Here is a 26,664-nt window from a genome sequence, read left to right as displayed (position 1 = left end):
ACGGTCGATAAAAGTATGATCAAGAAGTGATCCTAAAACAACCTACGTCAAGCATAACTCCAACACCGTGTTCACTTCCCGGACTCCGCCAGAAAGAGACCATCACGGTAACACACGCAGTTGATTCATTTTAATTAAGGTCAACTTCAGGTTTTCTACAACTGGACATTAACAAATTCCCATCTGCCCATAACCGCGGGCACGGCTTTCGAAAGTTCAAAACCCTGCAGCGGTGTCCCAACTTAGCCCATGACAAGCTCTCACGGTCAACGAAGGAATAGACCTCCTCCCGAGACATTCCGATCAGACTCGGTATCCCGGTTCTACAAGACACTTCGACAAGTTAAAACAAATCCAGCAACACCGCCCGAATGTGCCGACAAATCCCGATAGGAGCTGCACATATCTCTTTCTTAGGGCACACTCAGATGAGACTAGCTACGAGTAAAACCAACCCTCAAGTTTCCCCGAGGTGGCCCCGCAGGCAGCTCAGTTCAGACCAACACTCAGAGGAGCGCTGGCCCGGGGGGATTAGAATAAAGATGACCCTTGAGTCTGCAGAACCCAAGGGAAGGTGGTAGGTTGTTAGTGCAAATGGTAAAACCAAGGTTGGGCATTGCTGGAGGAGTTTTATTCAAGGCGAACTGTCAAGGGGTTCCCATTATTACCCAACCGCGTAAGGAACGCAAAATCCGGGAACATAACAGCGATATGACGGAAACTAGGGCGGCAAGAGTGGAACAAAACACCAGGCATAAGGCCGAGCCTTCCACCCTTTACCAAGTATATAGATGCATTGATTAAATAAGAGATATTGTGATATCCCAACAAGTAAACATGTTCCAACAAGGAACAACATCTCCATGTTCCAACAAGGAACAAACTTCAATCTTCACCTGCAACTAACAACGCTATAAGAGGGGCTGAGCAAAGCGGTAACATAGCCAAACAACGGTTTGCTAGGACAAGGTGGGTTAGAGGCTTGGTTCAACAATATAGGAGGCATGATAAGCAAGTGGTAGGTATCGCAGCATAGGCATAGCAAAAGAGCGAGCAACTAGCAAGCAAAGATAGAAGTGATTTCGAGGGTATGGTCATCTTGCCTGAAATCCCGCAAGGAAGAAGAACGAGTCCATGAAGAAGACAAACGGACGTAGTCAAACGGGTCCTCACAAACGCGACGTTATCGAATCCAACCCGAAGAAGCAAACACCGGAAAGTAGCAAACAACATAGTAAACAACCACCACATAATCATGGCATGATGCACAATCAAGTATGATGCATGTCCGGTTTAATGAGGCATGGCGTGGCAAAGTGCACAAACAATCCTACAAATTAAGTTGAGCTCATTATGCAACTCCGTTGCATATTGACGAAACCCCACATGACTTATTTAGTTTGATCTTGTTTATGTACCCAACAATATTAAATGTTGTTAAACATGGCAAGAGGGTGAAGCAAATGAAAACTACCTATCTAGGCAAGCTTAAATGAGGCCGGAGACAACGAACAACAATTCCGGAAAATCCTCATATGCACATATTAGGTTTGGTACTATTCTGCCCTAAACATTATTTTAGAGTTGTTAAACATGCAAGATGATGCTACCATGTTAAACTAGGCAAAATTCCACCCCATTTGCATATAAAGTTTATTAAAATTGGAGCTACGGTTATTTAGTTATGAATTAAAACATTTTAACATGACATAGAGCAAAAATTAATCAAACAACATTTAAAACATGTTAAACATGGATGAAAAAGGCATAATATGAAACTAGATGAAATTCTAAGCAACTTTCATATATTAAGTTTTTACATGAGATGCACGGTTAATAAGTTATTATATGTATGAAGTTTAGGGACCTATCTGCAAAACAGCATTCTCTGGAAAAAAATTCGTTCAGGGGGAAAGAATATGTACATGGGCTGAAACCACCTAGCCCAACAAAAACAGGATAGGGGCTGGGCGCTGCTCACATGGGCCAAGGCCCGGTTGGTGGAGAGGGGAGGCCGGCAGGGGGCGCGCAACTGGGCCCGGATCTGGAGGCAGCGACGCGGTCAACCGACCTCGCTGGTGCGCTCGCTCGTTCAGAGCTTGAAGCAGAGGATGGAGCGGTGGCTTCGCGCGGCTTGGACTCCGGCGATGGCGCGTTGAAGGCCGGGGCGGCATGGATCCAGGAGGGGACTCGAGGAGGAAGGAGGTAGCAGGCCGGCGACAAGGGTGACGACTGCCTGGGTCGGGTCCGGGACAGCTTTCGGGCGCGCGCGCGAGGAGGGTCGCGGGCTGACGAGAGAGGTTAGGTAGGGCCTGGCGGTAGGTAGTGAGCTGTGTAGACGGTCTCGAGCTGAGAGAAGAGAAGAGAGGACGGCCCGGCGACTGTTTTTGGAGACCGAAAACGTGCGACGTGTGCCCGGCTATAATGCCGCTATAGTTAATCGTTGGGGCGTCAAACGAACTCCAAATGCGATGAAACTTGGCAGGCGGCCTACCTACACTATAATAAGACAGCACGCCAAATTTCAACCCAATCCGAGAACATTTTCCGACCACTTATAAAATACTATTTCGGACATGCCGCGGGCGCGTGCAAGTGTGTCTGGGCTCAGAACGGACAATAGAGGGAACTGGGGGAACCCGGACGGATGCAAGTTTCGAAAACATGATGATGCAATGCGGATGATGACATGACACGATGCAACATGCAAGCAAATGACAAGGCAACAACAGCGAATAACTAGAGGACACCTGGCACATCGGTCACGGGGCGTTACAGGCACGTCAGTCGGCCACCCCTCAAGTCGCGGCGATCGAGCTCGATGAATCCCTCTACGGCCTGTTCGACCTGTCGACTGGCTCCGCAGAGACCGCATCCGAGTGCGACAGCAGCGATCCGGCGGCGGAGGTTCTGATGGTCGATGGACCGCCCAGTCCTCCCGGTTTTCCCCGCACCGACGGAGGCGCGGGTGGAGGCGACCCGTCGCGTCCCCATGAGGAGTATCTTCCCGAGCCTCTCACGTCGCTGCAGAGAGAAGAACTTCGCCGCTGGAACGTGGATGCACTGCACACTCCTATCGTTGGAGAAACCCCCGAGGCTCGCGCCTTGGAAGACGCACGCCTGGCAAACTTGGCCGAGCACACTCGACTAGAGAACCTCCAGCGAGCACTCGACGAGCATGCGCGACAACGGGTTCCCGAATCCAGTCGGCGTCAGCTCTTCCCGCCCCCGCAGGTATATCGAACTCTGATTCAGAATTTAGCAGCTGCGGCCCGTATAGCGAAGTCGATTCAGCCTTCCCAGTCGGAGGCTGGCAGAGGCTTGCTGCAGATCAGAGCGTTACTCCGGACAGCAGGAGACCAGAATTCCGCTGTTTCTCAGTCGCGGAACAGGATTCATAGCAGATCCGTTGCCGCGGACACAGTCCAGTCGGCTCACAGCCCGAGATCGCCCCCGAGGCGTGAGGGACATGGAGACCGGCGTGACCAGTATGGGAACCATGAGCAGTATGATCACCGAGTCGATCGTGACGGTCGACGTCGAGTGCCCACGCCTCCCCCGAGGAGCGGGTCGTATGTGCCTCGCCAGCAAGATGACAGGCGCCCTCATAGTGGTGGGCGAAGGATTCCAGTCGACCCCAGAGGGCCAGGCTTTGATGCGAGATCCATTCTTGTCCAAGGTTTGGTCGACAGGAACAGGGCTCACCGAGAAGGTCACGACAGAGATGCACCTACCAACAGCAGAGTACATGTTTCGGGGCCAGAGTCCTTTAGTAGAGCCATCAGGGCCGCTGTAATTCCTTCCAACTTCAGGTTGGTGACTGGAGTCAGTAAGTTCACTAGCAAGTCCAAGCCCGATACTTGGCTTGAGGACTACCGAGTGGCCGTCCAGATTGGCGGCGGCAATGATGAAGTGGCCATGAAGCACCTGCCTCTCATGTTGGAGGGCTCGGCCAGAGCGTGGCTGAAACAGTTAGCGCCTAGCAGCATTTACACTTGGGAAGATCTCTCCCGAGTGTTCGTCACCACGTTTGAAGGCACATGCAAGCGACCGGCAGGGCTGACGGAACTGCGGTCTTGCGTGCAGAAGCCGAATGAAACTTTGAGGGATTACATCCAGAGGTGGATCACGTTACATCACTCGGTGGAGAATGTGCCTGACCACCAAGCAGTTTGTGCCTTCAAGGAAGGCGTCAAGTACAGAGAACTGAATTTGAAATTCGGTCGAACCAGAGATATGTCCCTAAATCGGATGATGGAGATTGCCACCAAGTACGCTAATGGTGAAGATGAGGATCGACTCAGGAGTGGCAAGCTCAAGTCGGTCGCCCAAGAAACCAGAGGAAATTCCAATCGGAAACAGAAGCGGAAAGCCGAGCCAGCGGCTCCCGGGGAAGCCTTGGCTTTAACCCAAGGAAAGTTTAAAGGGAAACCTAAAGGACCTTGGAACCCCAAAAAGGTTAAAGACCAGGACGGAAATGATGTGTTGGACTTACGATGTCTCGTCCACACAAAGAAAGATGAAGAGGGTAATTTCATTTACCCGAAACATACCACTCGACAGTGTCGACTCATGATCCAGCAGTTCCAGGGCAAGCAGCCCAAAGGTAAGGAAAAGGAGTCGGACAAGGTCGAGGACAAAGAAGACAGTGACGACGGATACCCTCAGGTCAATTCCACTCTGATGATTTTTGCCGATGTTGAAAGCAAAAGTCGAGTGAAAGTTATTAACCGAGAGGTGAATATGGTCGCTCCAGAGACACCTAGTTACCTGAAATGGTCTCAGACTGCCATAACATTCGACCAGTCCGACCACCCAACGCACATTGCCACCCCTGGGAGGCAAGCTTTGGTGGTCGACCCAGTTGTTGAAGGCACTCGACTGACCAAAGTCCTAATGGATGGCGGAAGTGGTTTGAACATATTGTATGCTGAGACGTTGAAAGGGATGGGCATTCCGATGTCCAGACTCAGTGCCAGCAACATGAGTTTCCATGGAGTCATTCCTGGGAAGAAGGCTGAATCACTCGGCCAAATTGCTCTTGATGTGGTTTCCGGTGATTCCAAGAATTATCGCAAAGAGAAGTTGACATTTGAAGTTGTAGACTTCCAGAGTGCCTACCACGCTATTTTGGGCAGGCCAGCTTATGCACGCTTCATGGCCCGACCGTGTTATGTGTATCTCAAATTGAAGATGCCTGGCCCCAAAGGTGTGATCACTATTATGGGCAATCGGAAGAAAGCGGAAGAATGTTTTAAGAAAGGTTCGAAGATCGCCGATGCTTAGATGGCAGTGGTGGAGTTGCAGGAATACCAGAAGACTGCAGACCCGAGTGATTTGTTGCGAGCCAAGAAGCCCGCTACAGAGTCAGCTTTTCAGTCGACTGGCGATACGAAGACAACTCACATCCACCCGACCGACCCCAGCGCTGCTCCAACTCATATCTCGACAACACTCGACTCCAAATAGGAAGAAGCGCTCATCCAGTTCCTCCGTGAGAACTGGGACATTTTCGCATGGAAGCCCTCTGACATGTGGGGTGTTCCCAAGGAGCTGGCTGAGCACTGCCTAAGAGTCGACTCAAAAGTAAAACCTGTCAAGGAACATCTCCGACGGTCCGCCGTCCAGAAGAGAAAGGCCATTGGCGAAGAGGTGGCTCGGCTCTTAGCGGCGGAGTTCATCCGAGAAATCTACCACTCCGAGTGGCTCGCCAATGTTGTCATGGTCCCCAAGAAGGACAAGTCACTTCGCATGTGCATTAACTTTAAACATATCAATCGGGCTTGCCCGAAAGATCATTTTCCTCTCCCCCGCATCGACCAGATAGTCGACTCGACTGCGGGATGTGAGCGACTGTCTTTTTTAGACGCCTATTCCGGGTACCATCAGATCCGTTTGTATGGGCCTGACGAGATCAAAACAGCTTTCATCACTCCATTCGGGTGCTTCTATTATGTTACCATGCCATTCGGCCTCAAGAATGCCAGAGCCACATTCATGAGGATGATTCAGAAGTGTTTGCTCACCCAAATCAGTCGGAATGTGGAGGCGTACATGGATGATATTGTGGTCAAGTCACGGAAGGGCTCCGACCTGCTGACTGACCTTGCTGAAACCTTTGCCAACCTTAAAAGGTTTGATATCAAGCTTAATCCATCAAAATTTACATTCGGGGTTCCTGGCGGAAAGTTACTCGGTTTTCTCGTTTCCGAACGGGGAATCAACGTCAATCCAGAAAAAGTCGGTACTATACTCCGAATGAAAAGTCCTGTGCGAGTGCATGATGTTCAGAAGCTTACTGGTTGCTTGGCCGCCCTAAGTCGATTCATATCTCGTCTCAGTGAAAAGGCATTGCCTCTTTACCGATTAATGAAGAAGTCTGACAAGTTCGAGTGGACTCCTGAAGCTGACGCAGCATTCGCAGAGCTCAAAGCTCTGCTCTCCACCCAGCTGGTGCTTGCTGCCCCAATCAGCAAGGAGCCTTTGCTGCTTTACATTGCAGCCACAGGACAAGTCGTCAGTATGATACTTACAGTCGAGCGGGAAGAAGAAGGGAAAACCTTCAAAGTTCAGCGCCCAGTGTATTATATTTCTGAAGTCTTGACCCCATCAAAGCAAAGATATCCTCATTATCAGAAGCTCGTATATGGGCGCCCGGTGAGAGCTTGTGATGGGCTAAGTTGGGACACTCCTGCAGGGATTGAACTTTCGAAAGCCGTGCCCGCGGTTATGGGCAGATGGGAATTTGTTAATGTCCGGTTGTAGAAAACCTAAATCCTAACTTAAATAAAACGCATCAACCGCGTGTGTAACCGTGATGGTCTCTTTCCGGCGGAGTCCAGGAAGTGAACACGGTGTTGGAGTTATGCTTGACGTAGGTTGTTGTAGGATCACTTCTTGATCATGGTTTATTGACCGTGCTTTGCCTTCTCTTCTCACTCTCATTTGCGTATGTTAGCCACCATATATGCTAGTGCTTGCTGCAGCTCCACCTCACATACCTTTTCCCTACCTATGAGCTTAAATAGTCTTGATCGCGAGGGTGTGAGATTGCTGAGTCCCTGTGACTCATAGATACTTCCAAAACCAGTTTGCAGGTGCCGATGATACCGTGCAGGTGACGCAACCGAGCTCGAGGAGGAGCTCGATGAAGTTCTTGTCCATTGTGTTGTTTCGTTTCAGTCGATCAGTAGTGGAGCCTAGTTGGGACGATCGGGGATCTGTGTAGCATTTGGGGTAGTCTTCTTTTATTTTGGTTCCGTAGTCGGACCTTGATTGTATCTGGATGATGTAATGCTTTATTCATGTATTGTGTGAAGTGGCGATTGTAAGCCAGCTATGTATCTCTTTCCCTTATGTATTACATGGGTTGTGTGAAGATTACCTCACTTGCGACATTGCTTACAATGCGGTTATGCCTCTAAGTCGTGCTTCGGCACGTGGGAGATATAGCCGCATTGTGGGCGTTACAAGTTGGTAATCAGAGCCTTCCCCGACCTTAGGAGCCCCCTGCTTGATCGAATCGCTGTCGTTGTTGAGTCTAGAAAAATGTTTTGAGTCTTTTAGGATTATATATATCGGAGAGTAGGATTCTTTTTACTCCTTAGTCCCTTCGTCGCTCTGGTGAGGCATCCTGACGTAGGGTTTTGACTCTTCTCTTCTTAAATTTCACTAAAAAAAGTTAGGATCACGCGGGTATCTTGGAATCGTTTCGATGGTTTTGTGACGAGAACATTTTTCTTGGTGCCTCCTGACATTTAGGGGTTGTGGCAGTGTCCCGGGGAGTTGAGCTCTGAGGTGTTGTCGTCACAATTTTTTCGTTGCAGTTCTGGAATACCTGAGTTTCGCCGACATCGAAAATCTCTTTTATGCAGTTGTTGGTGAGATAACCTCGATGCCACCCAGTACTGGGGCGGGAGTTCGGGAGTATTGCCATAACTCGTATAACGGATGCTTTTTGAAGGTTGAGGTAAACGATTTCCGAAGGTTTCTTGGTTATGTGTTGAAGGATGGATACAGCTGGATGTAGGATTTGTTAGATTTGGGTGAGATATTATGCTTCCCCTGTATCCCCAACACCTGATTGCATAACCGGAAAGTTTCGGAAGTTTATAAGTGGGAATTCAAGTAGCTCTTAGGATATCTTTCTGACAGATGTATGATATGAAATTGGGGTTCGACGTCTAGTGGTCCGCCTATCCACGGTTGGTTTTACAGTGGTCTCGTTGTGCCTTAAAGAGTCCTTGGCTATGCTGACTCGGGGACGCTTCGTATGTCATGTGCACTGCCTTGTACATGATGGTGCTGTACGATCGAGCCCGTGTAGGCCCCACCACAAAAACTTCGGACGAAATCTCTATCATATGTTTGTTCCGGCTTATTTTGCAAGCCAATCCTTCATTTTGCTTTTGAGTTGTGGTATTCGAGTTGCTTCAAAGTCAAATGTTGATTCCATACCTTTCCTAAGGGGTGTTCTCATGTTCCTATGTGAATACCAATCCTTCATGATAATCGAGATTGTCATGTCAATCATTTTCAACCGGTGTGTTTCTCTTCAAGTGGATCCAATCTTTTTCAACATCCGCAAGATCAACTCAAGTCTTCTCAACGTTGTTTGTTTCATCCGTCCCCAAGTTGTCTTTGCTTTTCCCGCCCTCCCACCCTTTTTCTTCAAGGATTCAGATTTCTTAATCAAATATCCATTTTATTCATGTGAAGTCTCCTCGTTCTTTTCAGTCAATGTTCTTACTTGAAGATGCTCTACTAGTTCATCATTATTCATTCTTTTCTTCTCCGGTGGATTACGGTCAAGATTTGTCGATCATATCCTTTTATCGTTTCAAATACCTTCTCATGCCGGTGCACCTCATATTCATTCTTTTCTTGCTATTCAATTGTTTCGGAGTGCTGAAGATATCTCGTAGATTTGTGTTTTCCACTCTGCTTTCATTCAAGCTCTTTCGAGGATGTTATCTATTTTGAGCCATCTAATTCAACCGGTGCAATCTCTCTTTTAAATCATTTCAACAGTGTTTCTCTTGAGTGGGCCCTAACCCACAGGTCTTTTCCCAGGATCTTACCTGACTCTTCTTATTCTCCCGGAGTTATTCTCAAATCTTCTAAAGTTTGACGTAAGAATGAATTGTCATCGGTCAAATGTCTTTCTCCAAGATCTTTCAATTTCTTTTCATCGTCGGTTCAACCTTTCTAATATTCATTCCGGAGTCCATCAATTCAGGTTTATTCATTCTCAGTTGTCAGTTATCATTCTCCAATCTTATCGATGCATCGTTCAAGTGATCTCTAATTAGTTCGTGATCCCTTCATTCTCATGTATCTAGATTGTCTCAAGTATCTTCGTTCATTTCACAATTCTTACCCGGTGATTCATCCCTTTACTTCGTTCTTTTTCAATTTCTTACGGTGGTTCGTTCAAGAGATCTCTTCTTTCGTTACCGTATCAAGTCACTCGTTCTTTCCAATCCTACCGCTGGTTTCTTGAAGACTTTCTCAAATTTATGCTATACCTCTATTAATCTTTTTCAACGAGAATAAGTAGTATGCAAAAATCCGTTGCTTGTCATCAATTTAAATTGGTGAAGGATAAGCATAACGTAATTCTTATTCGTGTTTCACCCAAGTGTTTAATTCCCTATTCCGGAGGCTCATCGAATTCCTGATTTCATTTGTTTCATCTTCTCTTTTTCCCGGAGTTCCAACCTTTTTCAATTATTTCACCACGGAGATTCGTCCAAATCGGTACAAGGATTCACCTTGTGTTTTCAACTTCTCTTTCCTTTTGTTTGCTCATCCTTTTCATTACCGGAGTTCTTCATGGAGGCTCTACATGATGGTTCATAAAGGATTTAATTCCTTCTCGAAGTTTTCATTGAGATTCTTTTCTAAGGAGCTCAAGTATTCTTCATCTTGCAATCCGGAGTGCATTTGTTTCTCTCTTATCTTCTCGAGATGGTATTATGTCATTCTTGATAATTTGAGTTCATGTTTCATGATTCACATGTTGTCAAGAATGAGGTATTTTAAATCCATCAATCTCTTCATTGGAATTATCTTGGGTTATTTTTCACCTAAAGCTTTTCCCTAAGGATTGTTGCTAATTATACTGCTTATAAATGACCCAAGTTCTTCATTTATCCTTCCGGTGAACAAGTTCCTCGTCTTCTTGTTCATACCAATCCAATCTATTGTTTACAGTAGTGGCAGAATTTCACCTCATAATTTCGAGATGTTTTCCATAAGTCCACTACAACCTTGTTCTTTTCGTTGTTGATTTTCCAACAACTCCGATCGAACCTTCTCCTAAAGATGCTTTTGCAAGCTCATTTAAGGTAGAAGATGTTGTTTTCTCCTCTGTTCATTCCATTCCATTTCTCTCTTTTCTTCCGGAGGCATTGTGTTGTTGCTCTCTTCAACCCTTCTTCTTGTTCTTGTTAGGACCTTGTTCTTTTCATGCCTATCCAGTTAACCGGAGTGTTGTTCCCTTTTGCTCAAGTTCTTTTCGCCTTATCAAGCCTTGCACCTCTTTTCAACTGGAGTGCTGTCTGAGATCTTTCTTACCCCTTGTTCCATTCATTCAATAGTTCCGGAGGCAGTGTTTTGTGATTTTATCAAGTATATTCTCATCTTATCAAGTTCTTATTCAATTCCTTTTCTTTTCAATCGGAGTGATGTCCGAAGTTGTTCTTCCTTGTTCCTTTTTTCTAACGGAGTGTTTTCAACTTCGTTCATCTCCGTTGTATTCTTCCCTCGAAATGATTTAACCTTTTCAAGGTTCTTTGGTTTCACTCGTTTGTCAAAGAAGCAACTTAGTTTTACCTCTTCTTTTTCTCTTCTGTTTTTCCCTTCGGTGCCATTCTAGATCTCGGGACGAGATCCTCTCATAGTGGTGGAGTGTTGTAACGCCCCGAGACCGATGTGCCAGGTGTCTAACAGTTATTCGTTGTTGTTGCCTTGTCTTTGCTTGTGTGTCATGCATTGCATATCATGTCATCATGTGCATTTCATTTACATACGTGTTCGTCTCATGCATTCGAGCATTTTCCCCGTTGTCCGTTTTGCAATCCGGCGCTCCTATGTCACCCGGTGTCCCTTTCTACCTCTTTTCGTGTGCGGGTGTTAAACATTCTCGGATTGGACCGAGACTTGCCATGCGACCTTGGTTTACTACCGGTAGACCGCCTGTCAAGTTTCGTGCCATTTGGACTTCGTTTGATACTCCAACGGTTAACCAAGGAACCGAAAAGGCCTCGTGTGTGTTGCAGCCCAACACCCCTCCAAAGTGACCCAAAACCCACCTAAACCTCCTCCACCACCTAGGCCGTTCGATCACGATCGCGTGGCCGCAAACCGCACCTCATTTGGAGCTCCCTAGCTCCCTCTACCTCTATAAATAGGTCCCTCCTCGAAATCCCGGGTCTCCTCCCCCTAACCCTAGCCATTTTTCCCCGCAGCGCGCCAGACACCGCCCCGCGCCACTGAGGGCTCGCCACGTGTCGCGTCGGGAGCTCCCCCGCCGCCGGCCCGCTCGGCCCGAGCCGGGCCCTCCTCGCCGCGCAGCCGGGTCGCGCCCCGCGCCCGACGCCGCAGCCTGCCGCCCGAGCACGCCGGCTCCGCCGCCCCTCCTTCGCCGGTCGTCGTCGAGCTGCATGTCGCCTCGCCGCCGACGCCGTTCCTCCGCCGCCCTGCCGCACCTCGCCGCTAGGAGCTCCGGCGAGCTCCTCCCCCGTTCCGGCCCAAATCCGGCGCCCCCCACCTCTTCTCCAGCCGCCGTCGACTCCTCCTCCGGCCTCCCTCGTCAACTCCGGTGCCCCCTCGACGAGAAACTCCGGTCGGCCATCCTCGGGAATCGTGCATTGCTATAGTACCCGGCGAGATCCGATCTGGATCTAGAACCACCTCGGTTGACTTTTTCACCCGAAACCCCTTTTTATTTTGCATACTTTGACATGCCATAACTTCATCATCGTCGCTCCGATTCGTGTGTGTAGCATATCAAAATGTTCGTCTCGAAGAGTACTCCATTTCATCTCATTGCATCATTTTCATTTGAGCTCATCTTGATGCCCGAAATGCAGTTGGAAGAGGGCTATGTGATGCTAGTTTCAGATCTGTTTCAGTTTCAGCAAATGCACTTTTGTCATTTTTGTCATGATTAATGTGTGCATGCTATGACCTTGAGCCCTACATGTGTTTTGAAGCATGCCATGTTATCTTTACAGGGGTGTATGCCATGTATTTTTGTGATCTTTGTGGTGACTAGCACAAGCATGCAAAGTAGCTTACTCAATGTTGCTAATTTCAGGGACTTAGAAATATTCTAAGTCTTTGCCCTGTCCTTATTTTTATGCCATGTGTTCATGTTGTTTCCTAGTGATCCATGCCTCTTTTGAGCATGATCAGTAAGGATGTTTTGCAGATATTGTGGTACTCTATCCATCCATGTCTTTGTTTGCAATTATGAAGCAACCTAGTTTGAGTCAATCGAGCTCTACTTTTGCTATAAAATGTTCTTGGCAGATTGTTAACATGTTTAGCAATTTTGCCAAGCTTGTTGTTGTCGATCCATGCATGCTATGTTGTTGTTCTTGCCATGTACCTAGTTTGTCATGCCTACTTGCTGGGTGTATGCTGGGTGTATGCTTAGTTTGTCATGCCATGCTTTGTAGTGAGTGCATCGAGCTCGTAAACATGCCTACTTGATCTCTGTTTTGCATGTTCCAGTTTTTCACAAAGTCTGAATCTGTTAACGATAATTGCTATGTTCACGTGGTTGCAATTGTATTTTCTGATCCCTTTTGGTCATGATCAGTAAGGGACTTTTATTGTATGCTTTGAGTAGCTTCATGCCATGCCTTGCTTTGCCATGATATGTTCCTATAGCATGTAGTTATCGTGCTCTAAACTTTGCTTCCTGATGTTAAATTCCTGACATGCTGTTGATTTCACTAAGTCTGTAACCTGTTATCATTTGCACTTTTGCCATGCTTGTTTGAACCTGCTATTGATTGAATTAGCCGTAGCTCAGTGTTCATCTTTTGTCAAGCATCTTGAGTGGATCTCTGCCATGTATTTTGTTGTTATATTTGAGTGCAGTTGCTTATTTATCTTGATGCATTTGGATGGCTATGTGATGTTAATCGCAGACCGGTGCCATATTTGTTTTGCTTGCCATTTCCAAATCGTGCATCCGATTCCGACGATCTTTATATCGATTTCGACCGAAATCAACTCACCTTTCCAGTGGCACTCTTGGTTTTCCAAGTTGAGGTCAGGTTCAATCATTCCTTTCCAAATCATGCATATGCATCACATACCGCATCCCGCACATCGTACCATGTTTTGCATCATGTTGCTTGAGCATTGCACGTGGTTGATTGTGTCTCTCTTTGCTTGTTGTTCTTGCTTGGGTAGAGCTGGGAGACGAGTACGTGATCGAGGAGCCCGTTGAGTACGTTTACGAGGATCAAGCTTTTTCGTCTTCTCGGAGAACTTTCAAGCAAGATGACCATACCGTCGAAATCACTTCTATCTTTGCTTGCTAGATGCTCGCTCTTTTGCTATGCCTATGCTGTGATTCCTACCACGTGCTTATCCTGCCTCCCATATTGTTAAGCCAAGCCTCTAACCCACCTTGTCCTAGCAAACCGTTGCTTGGCTATGTTACCGCTTTGCTCAGCCCCTCTTATAGCGTTGTTAGTTGCAGGTGAAGATTGGAGCTTGTTCCATGTTTGGAACATGGATATTTTGTCGGGTTATCACAATATCTCTTATTTATCTTAATGCATCTATATACTTGGTAAAGGATGGAAGGCTCGGCCTTATGCCTGGTGTTTTGTTCCACTCTTGCCGCCCTAGTTTCCGTCATATAGGTATTATGTTCCCGGATTTTGCGTTCCTTACACGGTTGGGTTATAATGGGAACCCCTTGACAGTTCGCTTTGAATAAAACTCCTCCAACAAGGCCCAACCTTGGTTTCACCATTTGCCTCACCACCACCTACTTTTCCCTTGGGAGTCGCGCTCCCGAGGGTCATCTTATTTTAACCCCCCCCCCCCCCGGGGCCAGTGCTCCTCTGAGTGTTGGTCCAAACCGAGTAGACTGTGGGGCCACCTCGAGGCAACTTGAGGGTTGGTTTTACTCGTAGGATGTCTCATCTAAGTGTGCCCTGATAACGAGATATGTGCAGCTCCTATCGGGATTTGTCGGCACATTCGGGCGGCTTTGCCGGACTTGTTTTACCATTGTCGAGGATGTCTTGTAACCGGGATGCCGAGTCTGATCGGATTGTCTTGAGAGAAGGAATATCCTTCGTTGGTCGTGAGAGCTTGTGGTGGGCTAAGTTGGGACACCCCTGCATGGATTGAACTTTCGAAAGTCGTGCCCGCGGTTATGGGCAGATGGGAATTTGTTAATGTCCGGTTGTAGAAAACCTAAATCCTAACTTAAATAAAATGCATCAACCGCGTGTGTAACCGTGATGGTCTTTTTCCGGCGGAGTCCGGGAAGTGAACACGGTGTTGGAGTTATGCTTGACGTAGGTTGTTCTAGGATCACTTCTTGATCATAGTTTCTCGACCGTGCTTTGCCTTCTCTTCTCGCTCTCATTTGCGTATGTTAGCCACCATATATGCTAGTGCTTGTTGCAGCTCCACCTCACATACCTTTTCCCTACCTATGAGCTTAAATAGTTTTGATCGCGAGGGTGTGAGATTGCTGAGTCCCCGTGATTCACAGATACTTCCAAAACCAGTTTGCAGGTGCCGATGATACCGTGCAGGTGACGCAACCGAGCTAGAGGAGGAGCTCGATGAAGTTCTTGTCCATTGTGTTGTTCCGTTTCAGTCGATCAGTAGTGGAGCCCAGTTGGGACGATCGGGGATCTGTGTAGCATTTGAGGTAGTCTTCTTTTATTTTGGTTCCATAGTCGGACCTTGATTGTATCTGGATGATGTAATGCTTTATTCATGTATTGTGTGAAGTGGCGATTGTAAGCCAGCTATGTATCTCTTTCCCTTATGTATTACATGGGTTGTGTGAAGATTACCTCACTTGCGACATTGCTTACAATGCGGTTATGCCTCTAAGTCGTGCTTCGACACGTGGGATATATAGCCGCATCGTGGGCGTTACATGAGTCTATTTATTTATTTAATGAATAGTCTGTGCCTTCTAGTTGTGTGTGGAGTATACCATCTTTTTCATGTTATGTGGTTTGTTGGGTATTCATGCTATGTCTCTTCACTTAATCTGGACATTAGTATGTAGTGATGCCATCTGTCCATGTATGGAAGGATACACCTTTCATGTAGATCTTCTCACTTAATATCTTGGTTATTGATCTTCTTTCATGTGATCTCATTATACCATTATGTAAGACATATGACTAGGCATATTGACTAATCTGCTACTTAGGAATATATTACAATCATGTGTATATTAGAAGATACATCCACTTTTATCCATTTCTTCGACAAGTATTACTGGGCGAGTACCATTGTAGTCTTCGTGTTCACATAGGTTAGTCTACGATGTAGTCCGGAGGAATGGGCACTACTACCATGAAGACTTTGGCATTAGCCGGTATCCTCATTTTGATCGGCATCGCCGTGTTTGTACTCGGAGCACAATGTGCGATAGCGGCTCTTCACTTTTTGATGTGATTACAGATACAAATGATGACTATAAGATACAATTGCTTCAATAGAAATAACTATTGGAAAAGGGGGGAGGGGGCCATTGACCCCTAATCCTAATTTAACGATTTTTTGGGTAGTGTTTTCTCAAGTTTTATTTAACACACTGTTAGGCTTCTTGGACACTGATTGTTGCTTGTGAAAGTTCAAATCAGTGGTGAGTTTATTATCGGACAATGCAATTATTATGCCTCTCAATCTCGTGACTTGCTTGTTATTGTTGACATAGTGTGTGAGTTATTCTAGGTACATATATCTGTTTTGCAGTGTTCGAGATATGTATCCAATATAATCCATCTGCTTTATTTTGTACAAATTTAAAGCCGCTATTCATTTTTGTTTATACTTGCTTCTGAGATCATTTTGTAGACCTCATGTTTGACCATATCTTTGTGGGATCACATATCACACTTAAAATCCATCATGCTGTGAGTTTTGTTTCTGAGACCAATTTATAGCTTAGGTTCTGACTACATCTTCCTGAGATAATTTCTTTGATTTTTTGTACAAATTTAAGTCAATTGTTGAAATATTTTATACAAATATGTGTACTCACCTATCCATATGTGACGATGTGATCGAATTATTTTTTAGGTCATGTGATCAATTTTGTTTCTATCAAAAGGCAAGGTAAATACTTTAAATTGGGGCGTAGTTTGTTTGAAAACTATAAACTGAATATAGGTTCTATAAGTATTCTTAGATGCAGAGTGAAAGCTTTCGTTTCCTACGAAGTGAAAATTACAACACTGTCCATCCTATTATCACAAAGTAGGAGAGAGAACTACTGTGTAAACAGAACAAGAGACAAGGTTATCCACATTAGGACATATCCAACGCTAACCCGCAAATTTGCTTTGGCATCTGTCCTTGTCGGTGTCAAAACCGGCAGATCTCGGGTAGGGGGTTCTGAACTGTGTGTATGAGGATTGATGGTAACAAGGGACAAGTGGGATACAATATTTACCCAGGTTCAGGCCCTTTTGATGAAGGTAAAACCCTATGTACTGCTTGATTGTATTTGATGAGTATAGGGGTTACAAGAGTGCTCATAAGGGTAGGGTGTGCTTGTATGCATTTATAGGGGTGAGTGTATGCGTATGTATATGAGAAACTGTTCATAGGGCAAGGACCGGTCAGCCAATAGGGTGCGGGTGCGGCGACACAGCGTTCGAGCCGAACTGGGCTTCTTTTTTTCAGTGCAACCGAACTGGCGTGTCGGATGTGGGTGGTGGGACGTATGACATAGCCCATGGGCCGTATATTCGTGTACATGGGCTTGCACGGTTCTAAATCTATGTTGGGACCGGGCCGCCGCTGCCTTCATCAACTTCACATCTTCATACTTTGTAAAAATCCCCTAAAAATACCTTATAAAAAATGATATTACATTTTTATTTTTAAAACATCAATACAGACACAAGTGCTCATTTTTTGAATTTATGAACAACTTTTTAAAACACTTCCATTTTCTGAGAAACTGAACATTTTCTAAAAGCACGGTCATTTTTTACAAAATTCGAACAATCTTGAAACATGAACTTATTGAAAAAGGAAAAAACGTGAAAAATGTAAAATCAAGTAAAAAATGAATAAAAAGAAACAGAAAAGGAAGAAGAAAAGAAAGAAAGAAAGAAATAAGAAAATTTAACATAAAAACAAAAAATATGGGAAAAAATCGTCAAAAACCAAAAAACAAACAATAAAATCGGTAAAAGTAAAAACCCGGTTCAGGGAACCTTCTAAAAGATTCGCAAAACCAGAAAAAAAACCGGCTGGAACCTCTGGAAGGTTCCCAAAACCAGGAACGCTTAAACGGGCCGGCCCAATCGGAGCGATCGCTCGAGCTCCTGTGCGAAGTAGGGACATCTTGACGCAGAATGCGTCGAATAGGAATTTCTGGAAATTCATGCTCAAGTAACATCTCTCCCATCTGAAGCCCGGGATAAAAAGCAAGAATTTAGATGCTTCGAAGGATTGGATTGGCTCACATCTATGAAGCTGATGTCAGAAAGTTGATTTCATAATCTCATTGCATAGTTGCACCCCTTGTTTATCTTCTTTTTTTCTTTCTCTTTCATGTACTTATCTTATTCCATTTGATACTTATATCTAAAAACACCGTAGAACAATTGTTTTACTGTTTACCGCTTAAAAAAGAACATATTTTTCTCAAACAATAGATTATTGATAAAAAATGATTGCATGTAGGTCCAATTGTTCATAGTTTGAATTTCCAAATTAGTACGTGTCGTCGCTAGGGTAGTTCGGTTGCCCGTTCTTTGTATCTACTCTTTTTTCCGGTTGCCGCTTGCCAGTTCTGGTCAGCACAAGTGGACGAATACAGTATGGAGTTTCTAAAAAAAATTAGTGCGGAGTGTAGTACCTTCTAGTTTTGGAATCAATTTGCAAGCCGTCCAAATCCATCATTTTCACAAGCTGTCAACCAACAGTGACGTTGTTCGATGTATCATTTTCTTTTCATAAAATATTTGATACGTTTCTTTTTTTAAACTACACCCTCCGTTTCTTTTTTCCAAGCTATCCCTGGAGATAGTGCCTAGGCAAGTGCAACCCACCTTAATTCCAGGTAAAACAACGTCATACGTAAAACACACACTGATCAAATAGCACAAATAAGGCAATTCTAATCAAGGGGATGGCGTTACCTCTTAATACGGTCCAGTTTAATGCATATGGTGGTACGAAGTAAAGCCCAAGGAAGCCGACATGAACATGAGAAGTAATCATGGAAAATAGACTCTGCATCTTGACTTCTTCAGTATCCCTCTTGATCCTACTTTGTAAGACAAGATTACTGCATTCTTATGTACATGCCATATATAATTACACATTTTCAGTACAACAATCGGTAACCTAAGATAATCCCAAATCTATAATTCTAGATTGCTTGAAGCCTCATGATTCTTATTTAATATGTAATGCACGTGCACCCACTGAACAGACAATTTGTCGGCGTGGGTGCTGCGAACGGAGCTGAAGTCAACGCGGATGCCGATGGTTGCCGGAGAGCATGCCCTGGACATGGATGAAGTCGTCGCAGTAGCGGCAGAAGAGCGCCTGGCCTCCAAACAGAAGACGGTGGCGGCGATAGCACGTGTGTTCCCGGAGGAAGACAAAGCTCCTCGCGCTTCCCCCATCGTGGCTAGCGTGCATGATGGCGGCAGGTGGCTCGCGATTAGCTTCCTAATAGGATGGATGTGTCCGAGATAAGTTTTTTAATAGGATGAATTTGTCTGAGATTAGTTTCCTAATAGGATAGATGCACTCTGATTTAGTTTTCTAAAATAGGATGCACCCGTGATTATTAGTTTCCTAATTGCTTAGGCGTGGAGTTTCATATTTTCCTTCACGGTGGAGTACGATCAGTCAATGTAAATTGCTAAGTGCACACAGAAAATGGTTTAGGTTAAAGCTAACCGTTAGATTGATTTTAGTGGGTCTAATCATGCGTTGGTATTGGATCTGTGTACACTTTATGAGGTGTGTTTAAAAAAGTTTTTGTTTGATTATTTAATAGTAGTATAGATATAGATTCCTTTTTCCGGTCCGCTTGCCAGTTCTGGTCAGCACAAATGGACGAATACAGTATGGAGTTTCTAAAAAAAGAAATAGTGCGGAGTGTAGTACCTTCTAGTTTTGGAATCAATTTGCAAGCCGTCCAAATCCATCATTTTCACAAGTTGTCAACCAACAGTGACGTTGTTCGATGTATCATTTTCTTTTGATAAAATATTTAATAAGTTTCCTTTTTCAAACTACACTCTCCGTTCCATAATATAATAATATTTCTGACACTAGTATAGTGTTAAAAACATTCTTATATTTTAGAAAAGAGGATTACTATTTGATTTGGATTCATGACAATTATAATTGATGGGTGTAAATAAGCAATCTAGCCCTTTCTCCCAAAAATAGAAAGCGGAAACTTGCTATACACAATGAAGAAACAAACTGCCTACTCTGTTTCTTCCCAAACTAATATGTACAGTAAAACTTTGGTCTGCTTAGCTGAACGATTAGCTCCACAACGGCGTCTGCGTCTCCGCCACGCCGCTGTTGTCGCTGTCCTCTCGCCAGGCTCCGGCGTCCGGCGGCTCCACGAGCATTCCCTGCGCCAAGCTCTCGTAGTACGACCCGGCGACCATGCCGCCAAACCACTGCTCGTCGTCGAGCTCCAGCAAGTCGCCTGACGACATGGAGAACAGCGCGCCGCTCGGGGCGACGGCCGGCTCCGCCGCCGGGCACGCGACTGGAAGAACGATCTGCTGCCGCTGGAACGCGAGGACGGCGACGGCGACGGCGGTCTTGATCTCCCGCGCGCTGCCGAAGCCGAAGGAGCCGGCCGCGAGCACGGGCAGCATCCGCCAGGCGGAGTCGGCGAAGTTGAGGCAGGCTTTGCGGCCGGAGAGCGCGAGCACGGCGGCGTCGTGGGCGCGCGCCGCCATCTCGGCGGTGACGAAGGTGCCGAGCCAGAGCCTGGAGCCCCTCATCCCGAGCACGCGCACCTCGCAGACCCACCGCCCGGCGGGCCCCCGCTGGCGCACGCCGCGGTACAGCGGGTGGCGCGTCTCCTGGAACTTGGTCCGCCCCGCGGGCCGCTTCGGCGGCTCCGACCTCACCGTCCTGTGCCGCTGCTCCTCCTGACCAGACGGCATCTAGGTCAAGAGCTTGCGGAGATCTCTGCTGCTTCTCAAGTGTGGAGCACTGGAAGAATCAGCAGCTGTGTAGAGAGGTTTGATCGATGGATCGGTGGAGGTTTTGTCTGAGAAAAATGAGAACTGAGAGGGGGGAGTATATATAGGCAGGTCGTAGGTGGTTACCTGGCGCCAGCAGAAGGAGGCAGCTTCATGGCGCGCGTTCCACTTCCTCTCTTGGTTTATTATTATAGTAATTTCTGCTAACGCTCACCGCTTGTTTAGTTGGATGATTACTGGCGGTGGCGGGTAACCGGCCAGCCAGGGTTAATCACCCACCTGCATCCGCAAGCAAAAGCGCGTGTGCTCCACGTCCTTTGTCTCACCGAGCTACACGTGTACTCTAAGCTCTTCCGTTCATATCCACCCACGCGTAAATTTTTGTTTTGGTAGTTGGTTAAGAACTTCTGTCCAATTTTTCAGAGAGTTCTATATTTTGAAGGCCGGTTTATAATACTAAAAATAATATCATCACTGTAAACTTCATTTCAAATGCAAATTCAATAATATATTTTTTGTGACTTGTGTCTTGGTGGTTGTTGGAAACGAGAGTTTGGCAATGCTTCACGATATATTGATCGGTGCAAAGCGCACGTATATATGGAGTACATGGTGGGCCACAACCTCAACTATACAATGACTAGGAGGTGGGCCAGACTATATAATATACATGCACAAAACCATATATTCAACACCCCCCCCCCCCCCCCCCGCAGTCGAAGCGTCGCCGGAGACGCAAAGGCTGGACCTGAACTCCTCGAAGACAGAAGTAGGCAGTCCTTTTGTCATGACGTCGGCGAACTGCTGCGCCGTTGGGACATGGAGGATCCGGATGCGCCCAAGAGCCACCTGCTCACGAACGAAGTGTATATCGAGCTCAATATGCTTCGTTCAACGATGGTGGGCCGGGTTGGCGGAGAGGTAGACGGCGGAGACGTTGTCGCAGTAGACGATTGTGGCCTTGTGAACATCACAAAGCAACTCCTGGAGCAGCTGACGGAGCCAAGAGCATTCAGCAACGGCGTTAGCCACTGCTCGATACTCAGCCTCATCACTCGAGCGGGAGACGATGGGCTGTCGCTTGGAGGACCAAGAGATCAGGGACGGCCCAAGGTAGATGCAGTACCCCGAGGTGGAGCGCCGTGTGTCCGGGCAGCCGGCCCAGTCCGCATCAGAGTAGGCGACGAGGTCGATGGAGGCGGAGGCCGTCAGCGTAAGTCCCAAGGACTAGGTGTCGCGTATGTATTGGAGGATACACTTCACCAGAGTCCATGTGAGAGTCACGCGGAGCATGCATGTGAAGACAGACCTGCTGAACAGCATACTGCAAGTCGGGGCGCGTCAGGGTCAAGTACTGCAAGGCACCCACAATGGAGCGGTAGAATGCTGCATCAGATGCAGGCGAACCCTCCAAAGCGGAAACCTTGGCCTTGGTGTCGACGGGCGTGGGAGCGAGCTTGCAGTTAAGCATGCCAGCTCGGTCGAGAAGCTCATGGGCATATCGCTGCTGATGCAGGAAGAACCCATCTGGCCGCCGAACGACCTCAATGCCAAGGAAGTAATGCAGAGGACCCAAATCCTTCAGGGCAAACTCATCACGAAGACGAGCTGTGAGCCGCTGAAGGAGCGCGACAGTGGATGCCGTCGGAATGATGCCATCGACGTACAACAACAAGTAGGCCGTGTCAACTCCGTGATGATACACGAAGAGGGACGCATCGGAGCGAGTCGATGTAAATCCGAGCGTCTGCAGGGAGGCGGCGATGTGCTGGTACTAGGCCCGAGGTGCCTGCTTCAACCCGTAGAGAGAACGGGAAAGCAAGCACACATGATCTGGATGTGTGGCGTCGACGAAGTCGGTGGGCTGCTCACAGAACGCCTGCTCAGCCAGGTGGCCATGCAAGAAGGCATTGTACACGTCCAACTAATGCACAGGCCAAGCTCGGGACACGGCTACCTGGAGCACGGCGCGTTTCGTGCCCGGTTTAACAACCGGGGCAAATGTGTCGGTGAAGTCCTCGCACGCGCATTGCCGAAAACCCCGAACCACCCAGCGAGCTTTGTAGCGCTCGAGAGTGCCATCCGGACGAGTCTTGTGCCGATAGTGTTGGGGAACGTAGCAAAATTTTAAAATTTTCTACGCATCACCAAGATCAATCTATGGAGTCATCTAGCAACGAGGGAGAGGAGTGCATCTACATACCCTTGTAGATCGCGCGCGGAAGCGTTCAAGAGAACGGGGTTGATGGAGTCGTACTCGACGTGATTCAAATCACCGATGACCAAGTGCCAAACGGACAGCACCTCCGCGTTCAACACACGTACGGTTGGGAAGACGTCTTCTCCAACTTGATCCAGCAAGGGGGAAGGAGAGGTTGATGAAGATCCAGCAGCACGGCGGCGTGGTGGTGGAAGCAACGGTGATCTCAGCAGGGCTTCGCCAAGCACAGGGAGACGGAGGAGTGTCACGGGAGGGAGAGGGAGAGGCCAGGGGCTTTGGTGCGCAGCCCTCCCTCTCCCCCTCCCCCCCCCACTATATATAGGGTGCCTAGGGGGGGCGCCGGCCCTAGGAGATCCAATTTCCTAGGGGGGCGGCGGCCAAGGGGTTGCCTTGCCCCCAAAGGCAAGGGTGGCGCCCCCGCCCCTAGGGTTTCTAACCCTAGGCGCAGGGGAAGGCCCAAGGGGGGCGCACCAGCCCACTAGGGGCTGGTTCCCCTCCCACTTCAGCCCATGGGGCCCTCCGGGATAGGTGGCCCCACCCAGTGGACCCCCGGGATCCTTCCGGTGGTCCCGGTACAATACCGGTGACCCCCGAAACCTTCCCGATGGCCAAAACTGGACTTCCTATATATAAATCTTTACCTCTGGACCATTCTGGAACTCCTCATGACGTCCGGGATCTCATCCGAGACTCCAAACAACTTTCGGGTTACCGTATGCTAATATCTCTACAACCCTAGCGTCACCGAACCTTAAGTGTGTAGACCCTACGGGTTCGGGAGACATGCAGACATGACCGAGAAACCTCTTCGGTCAATAACCAACAGCGGGATCTGGATACCCATGTTGGCTCCCACATACTCCACGATGATCTCATCGGATGAACCACGATGTCGAGGATTCAATCAATCCGTATACAATTCCCTTTGTCAATCGGTACGTTACTTGCCCGAGACTCGATCGTCGGTATCCCAATACCTTGTTCAGTCTCGTTACCGGCAAGTCACTTTACTCGTACCGTAATGCATGATCCCGTGATCAACCACTTGATCACATTGAGCTCATTATGATGATGCATTACCGAGTGGGCCCAAAGATACCTCTCCGTCATACGGAGTGACAAATCCCAGTCTCGATTCGTGCCAACCCAACAGACACTTTCGGAGATACCTGTAATGTACCTTTATAGTCACCCAATTACGTTGTGACGTTTGGCACACCCAAGGCACTCCTACGGTATCCGGGAGTTGCACAATCTCATGGTCTAAGGAAATGATACTTGACATTCAGAAAAGCTACAGCAAATGAACTACACGATCTTTGAGCTATGCTTAGGATTGGGTCTTGTCCATCACATCATTCTCCTAATGATGTGATCTCGTTATCAATGACATCCAATGTCCATAGTCAGGAAACCATGACTATCTGTTGATCAACGAGCTAGTCAACTAGAGGCTCACTAGGGACGTGTTGTGGTCTATGTATTCACACATGTATTACGATTTCCGGATAACACAATTATAGCATGAACAATAGACAATTATCATGAACAAAGAAATATAATAATAACCATTTTATTATTGCCTCTAGGGCATATTTCCAACAGATAGACGCACTTGCCCGTGATGATGTTGGCACGGGGCGGCCGAGGGACGAGCTGCCAGGTACGGTTCCACTGGAGCGCGTCGAACTCTTCCTGCATCACAACAAGCCAATGAGGATCCCGATGGGCGGCTCGAGCTGACGATGGCAGAGGAGACGGCTCAGAGACGGAAGCAGCAAGAAGGTACTCATCGCTGGGGTACCGCGTGCTCGGTCGGAGAGTGCCAGCCCGAGAGCGAGTCATCAGGCGGGGCAGCGGGTCCGGAGTGGAGACGGGCGACGATGAAGAAGAGCCCGCCTCCTCCGAGACCGCCGTGGGCGAGGGCGTGGCGGGCAAGGCCGCCGGCGAGGCGGCGGGCGAGGCCGCTGGAGTGGTCGAGGCCGGGGACGCCAGGGGCGTCGCGGGCGCCGAGGGAGGTGCGGCCCCTAGGGCAGCCAACCGAGGAGAAACTCGACCCGTGGCGCGGGGGGGCACCCTCAAAGCCGGGAGGCGGCCCAAGAGAGGCACGGGAGCAACCGTCACCGAGAGCGGGCAAAGCCGCAACATCCGAAGGTACTTGCTGAAACGGAAAAACCATCTCATCAAAGTAAATGTGTCGTGAAGTGATCACCCGATGTGAGATAGGATCATAGCAGCGGTAGCCTTTGGTGTTGGGGGGGTAGCCGAGAAAGATGCAGGCCACAGACTGAGGGGCAAGCTTATGAGGAGCAGTGGAAGCGATGCTGGGGTAGCACAGGCAACCGAAATGCGGAGCTCAGCATAGGAAGGTGGCATGCCAAACGAGAGGTGATGAGGTGCAAAATTCCCGCGAGGGCGACAAGGATGAATGTTAATGAGTAGTGATGTGGTGGCAAGCGCGTCGGGCCAAAAACGTGGTGGCATGTTGGCGTGAAAGAGGAGGGTGCGAACGCAATCATTGAGAGTGGGAAGCACACGCTCAGCGCGGCCGTTTTGTTGCGAAGTGTATGGGCAAGTGAGACGAAATATCATGCCGTGTGAGGCGAGAAGGTTGTGGATCGCAAGGTTATCAAACTCCTTCCCGTTGTTTGTTTGCAACGCATGAATGGGACGTCCAAACTGCATGGAGACATAGGAGTAAATAGCAGTGAGAGTGGCAACAGAGTCCGACTTTCGCCGCAATGGGAAGGTCCACACATAGTGCGAAAAATCATCAAGTATGACAAGGTAATAAATATAGCCCGTGTTACTTGCAACAGGAGAGGTCCAAACATCACTATGAATTAACTCAAACGGGTATGATGCAACATGCGAGGAAGTGCTAAAAGGAAGACGAACATGTTTGCCGAGACGACAGGCATGACAGGTGTGATTGTCGATCTTATTACACGTGAATGAAAAACTTCGGAGAATATGACGAGGGGTGGCGGTGTTGGGATGACCGAGACGAGCGTGCCAAAGGTCCACTTCGGCGGAAAGCGCCATGGGTGCAGCGACGGAGGAGGTAGAGGAGTGGATCGGGTAGAGCTCGTCAGGGCTGTCACATCGGTGGAGCACCATCTGGGTACGGGCATCGTTAACAGAAAAGCCAAACATGTCAAATTCAACGGTAACAGAATTTTCACATGTAAAAGAACGAACGGAAACAAGATTTTTAATGATGTCAGGAGAGACAAGCACATTAGAAAGATATAATGGCATGGAGTTAGAAGGAAAAGCAGCATGGCCAACATGAGTAATAGGCATGGAAGAACCGTCACCCACGGTAATGCGAGCAGCGGTGTGAATGGGGTGAGCGGCGAGAAGGTTACTGGGGTTGGCGGGCATGTGAGCCGTAGCTCCGGTGTCCATATACCAGTCGCCAATGCCAGTGTACTGCTGCGGCGTGGGGGCGGTGTGGAGGGCCACAAGGAGCGCGGGGTCCCAAGGCACCGGTGAGAGAGCCGGGGCGGACGGCGCCGGCTGAGGCGGGGGCGCCACAAACCCACCGGCCGAAGGCAGCCCATAGACCGCAGAGGGGCCGTAGAGCGGCACGGGCTGGTACGCCTGAGGGGCCGCGTGAAGCGCCTGATGAGCGGTCGGGCGGGCACAGAAGAGGCCCGGAGCGGGGGCACGCGGTATAGGCATGGAATATGCATGCACAACCCCGGTCCAGGGGTTCTGGCCGGCCTGCCAGGGCACCGGGGGGAGCTGCTGGCGCGGCGCCCCACCGGGCGCAGCCGGCTGCTGCTACTCCTGCTGTTTGCGGCCACGGCGGCCCCCGCGGCGCTGCTGCTGCTGCTCGGCAGGAGCCGGCTGCGGCTGCGGGTAGGGGAACCCGGGTGGCGGCGGCGCCAGGAAGGGGCCCGGGGCGGGCCTCGGCGGAGCGGAGGGCGGCGCACCGCCGCGAGTACCGACGGTGAGGGCGGTGTGGCTGGCCCGGGCGCGTGACATCCGCATCCGCTTCTCTCC

At 48.3% G+C, this 26,664-nt stretch overlaps 1 protein-coding gene across 1 annotated transcript; it reads right to left on the bottom strand.

Moving 5' to 3' along the window:
* Positions 1-19,562: 19,562 nt before the first annotated feature.
* LOC147972312 (dehydration-responsive element-binding protein 1B-like) lies at positions 19,563-20,517 on the bottom strand. Its single transcript, XM_087521388.1, has one exon. It carries the CDS (start codon positions 20,391-20,393, stop codon positions 19,755-19,757), a length of 639 nt encoding a protein of 212 aa, XP_087377514.1. The 5' UTR covers positions 20,394-20,517; the 3' UTR covers positions 19,563-19,754.
* Positions 20,518-26,664: the final 6,147 nt, after the last annotated feature.

This window comes from Triticum urartu, chromosome 5A (genome assembly GCF_056163025.1).
Source record: "Triticum urartu cultivar PI428250 chromosome 5A, HENAU_Tu73, whole genome shotgun sequence".
Lineage (NCBI taxonomy): Eukaryota > Viridiplantae > Streptophyta > Magnoliopsida > Poales > Poaceae > Triticum > Triticum urartu.
The sequence above is the reverse complement of the archived record's forward strand: the minus strand, read 5'-3'. Positions and strand labels throughout refer to the sequence as shown.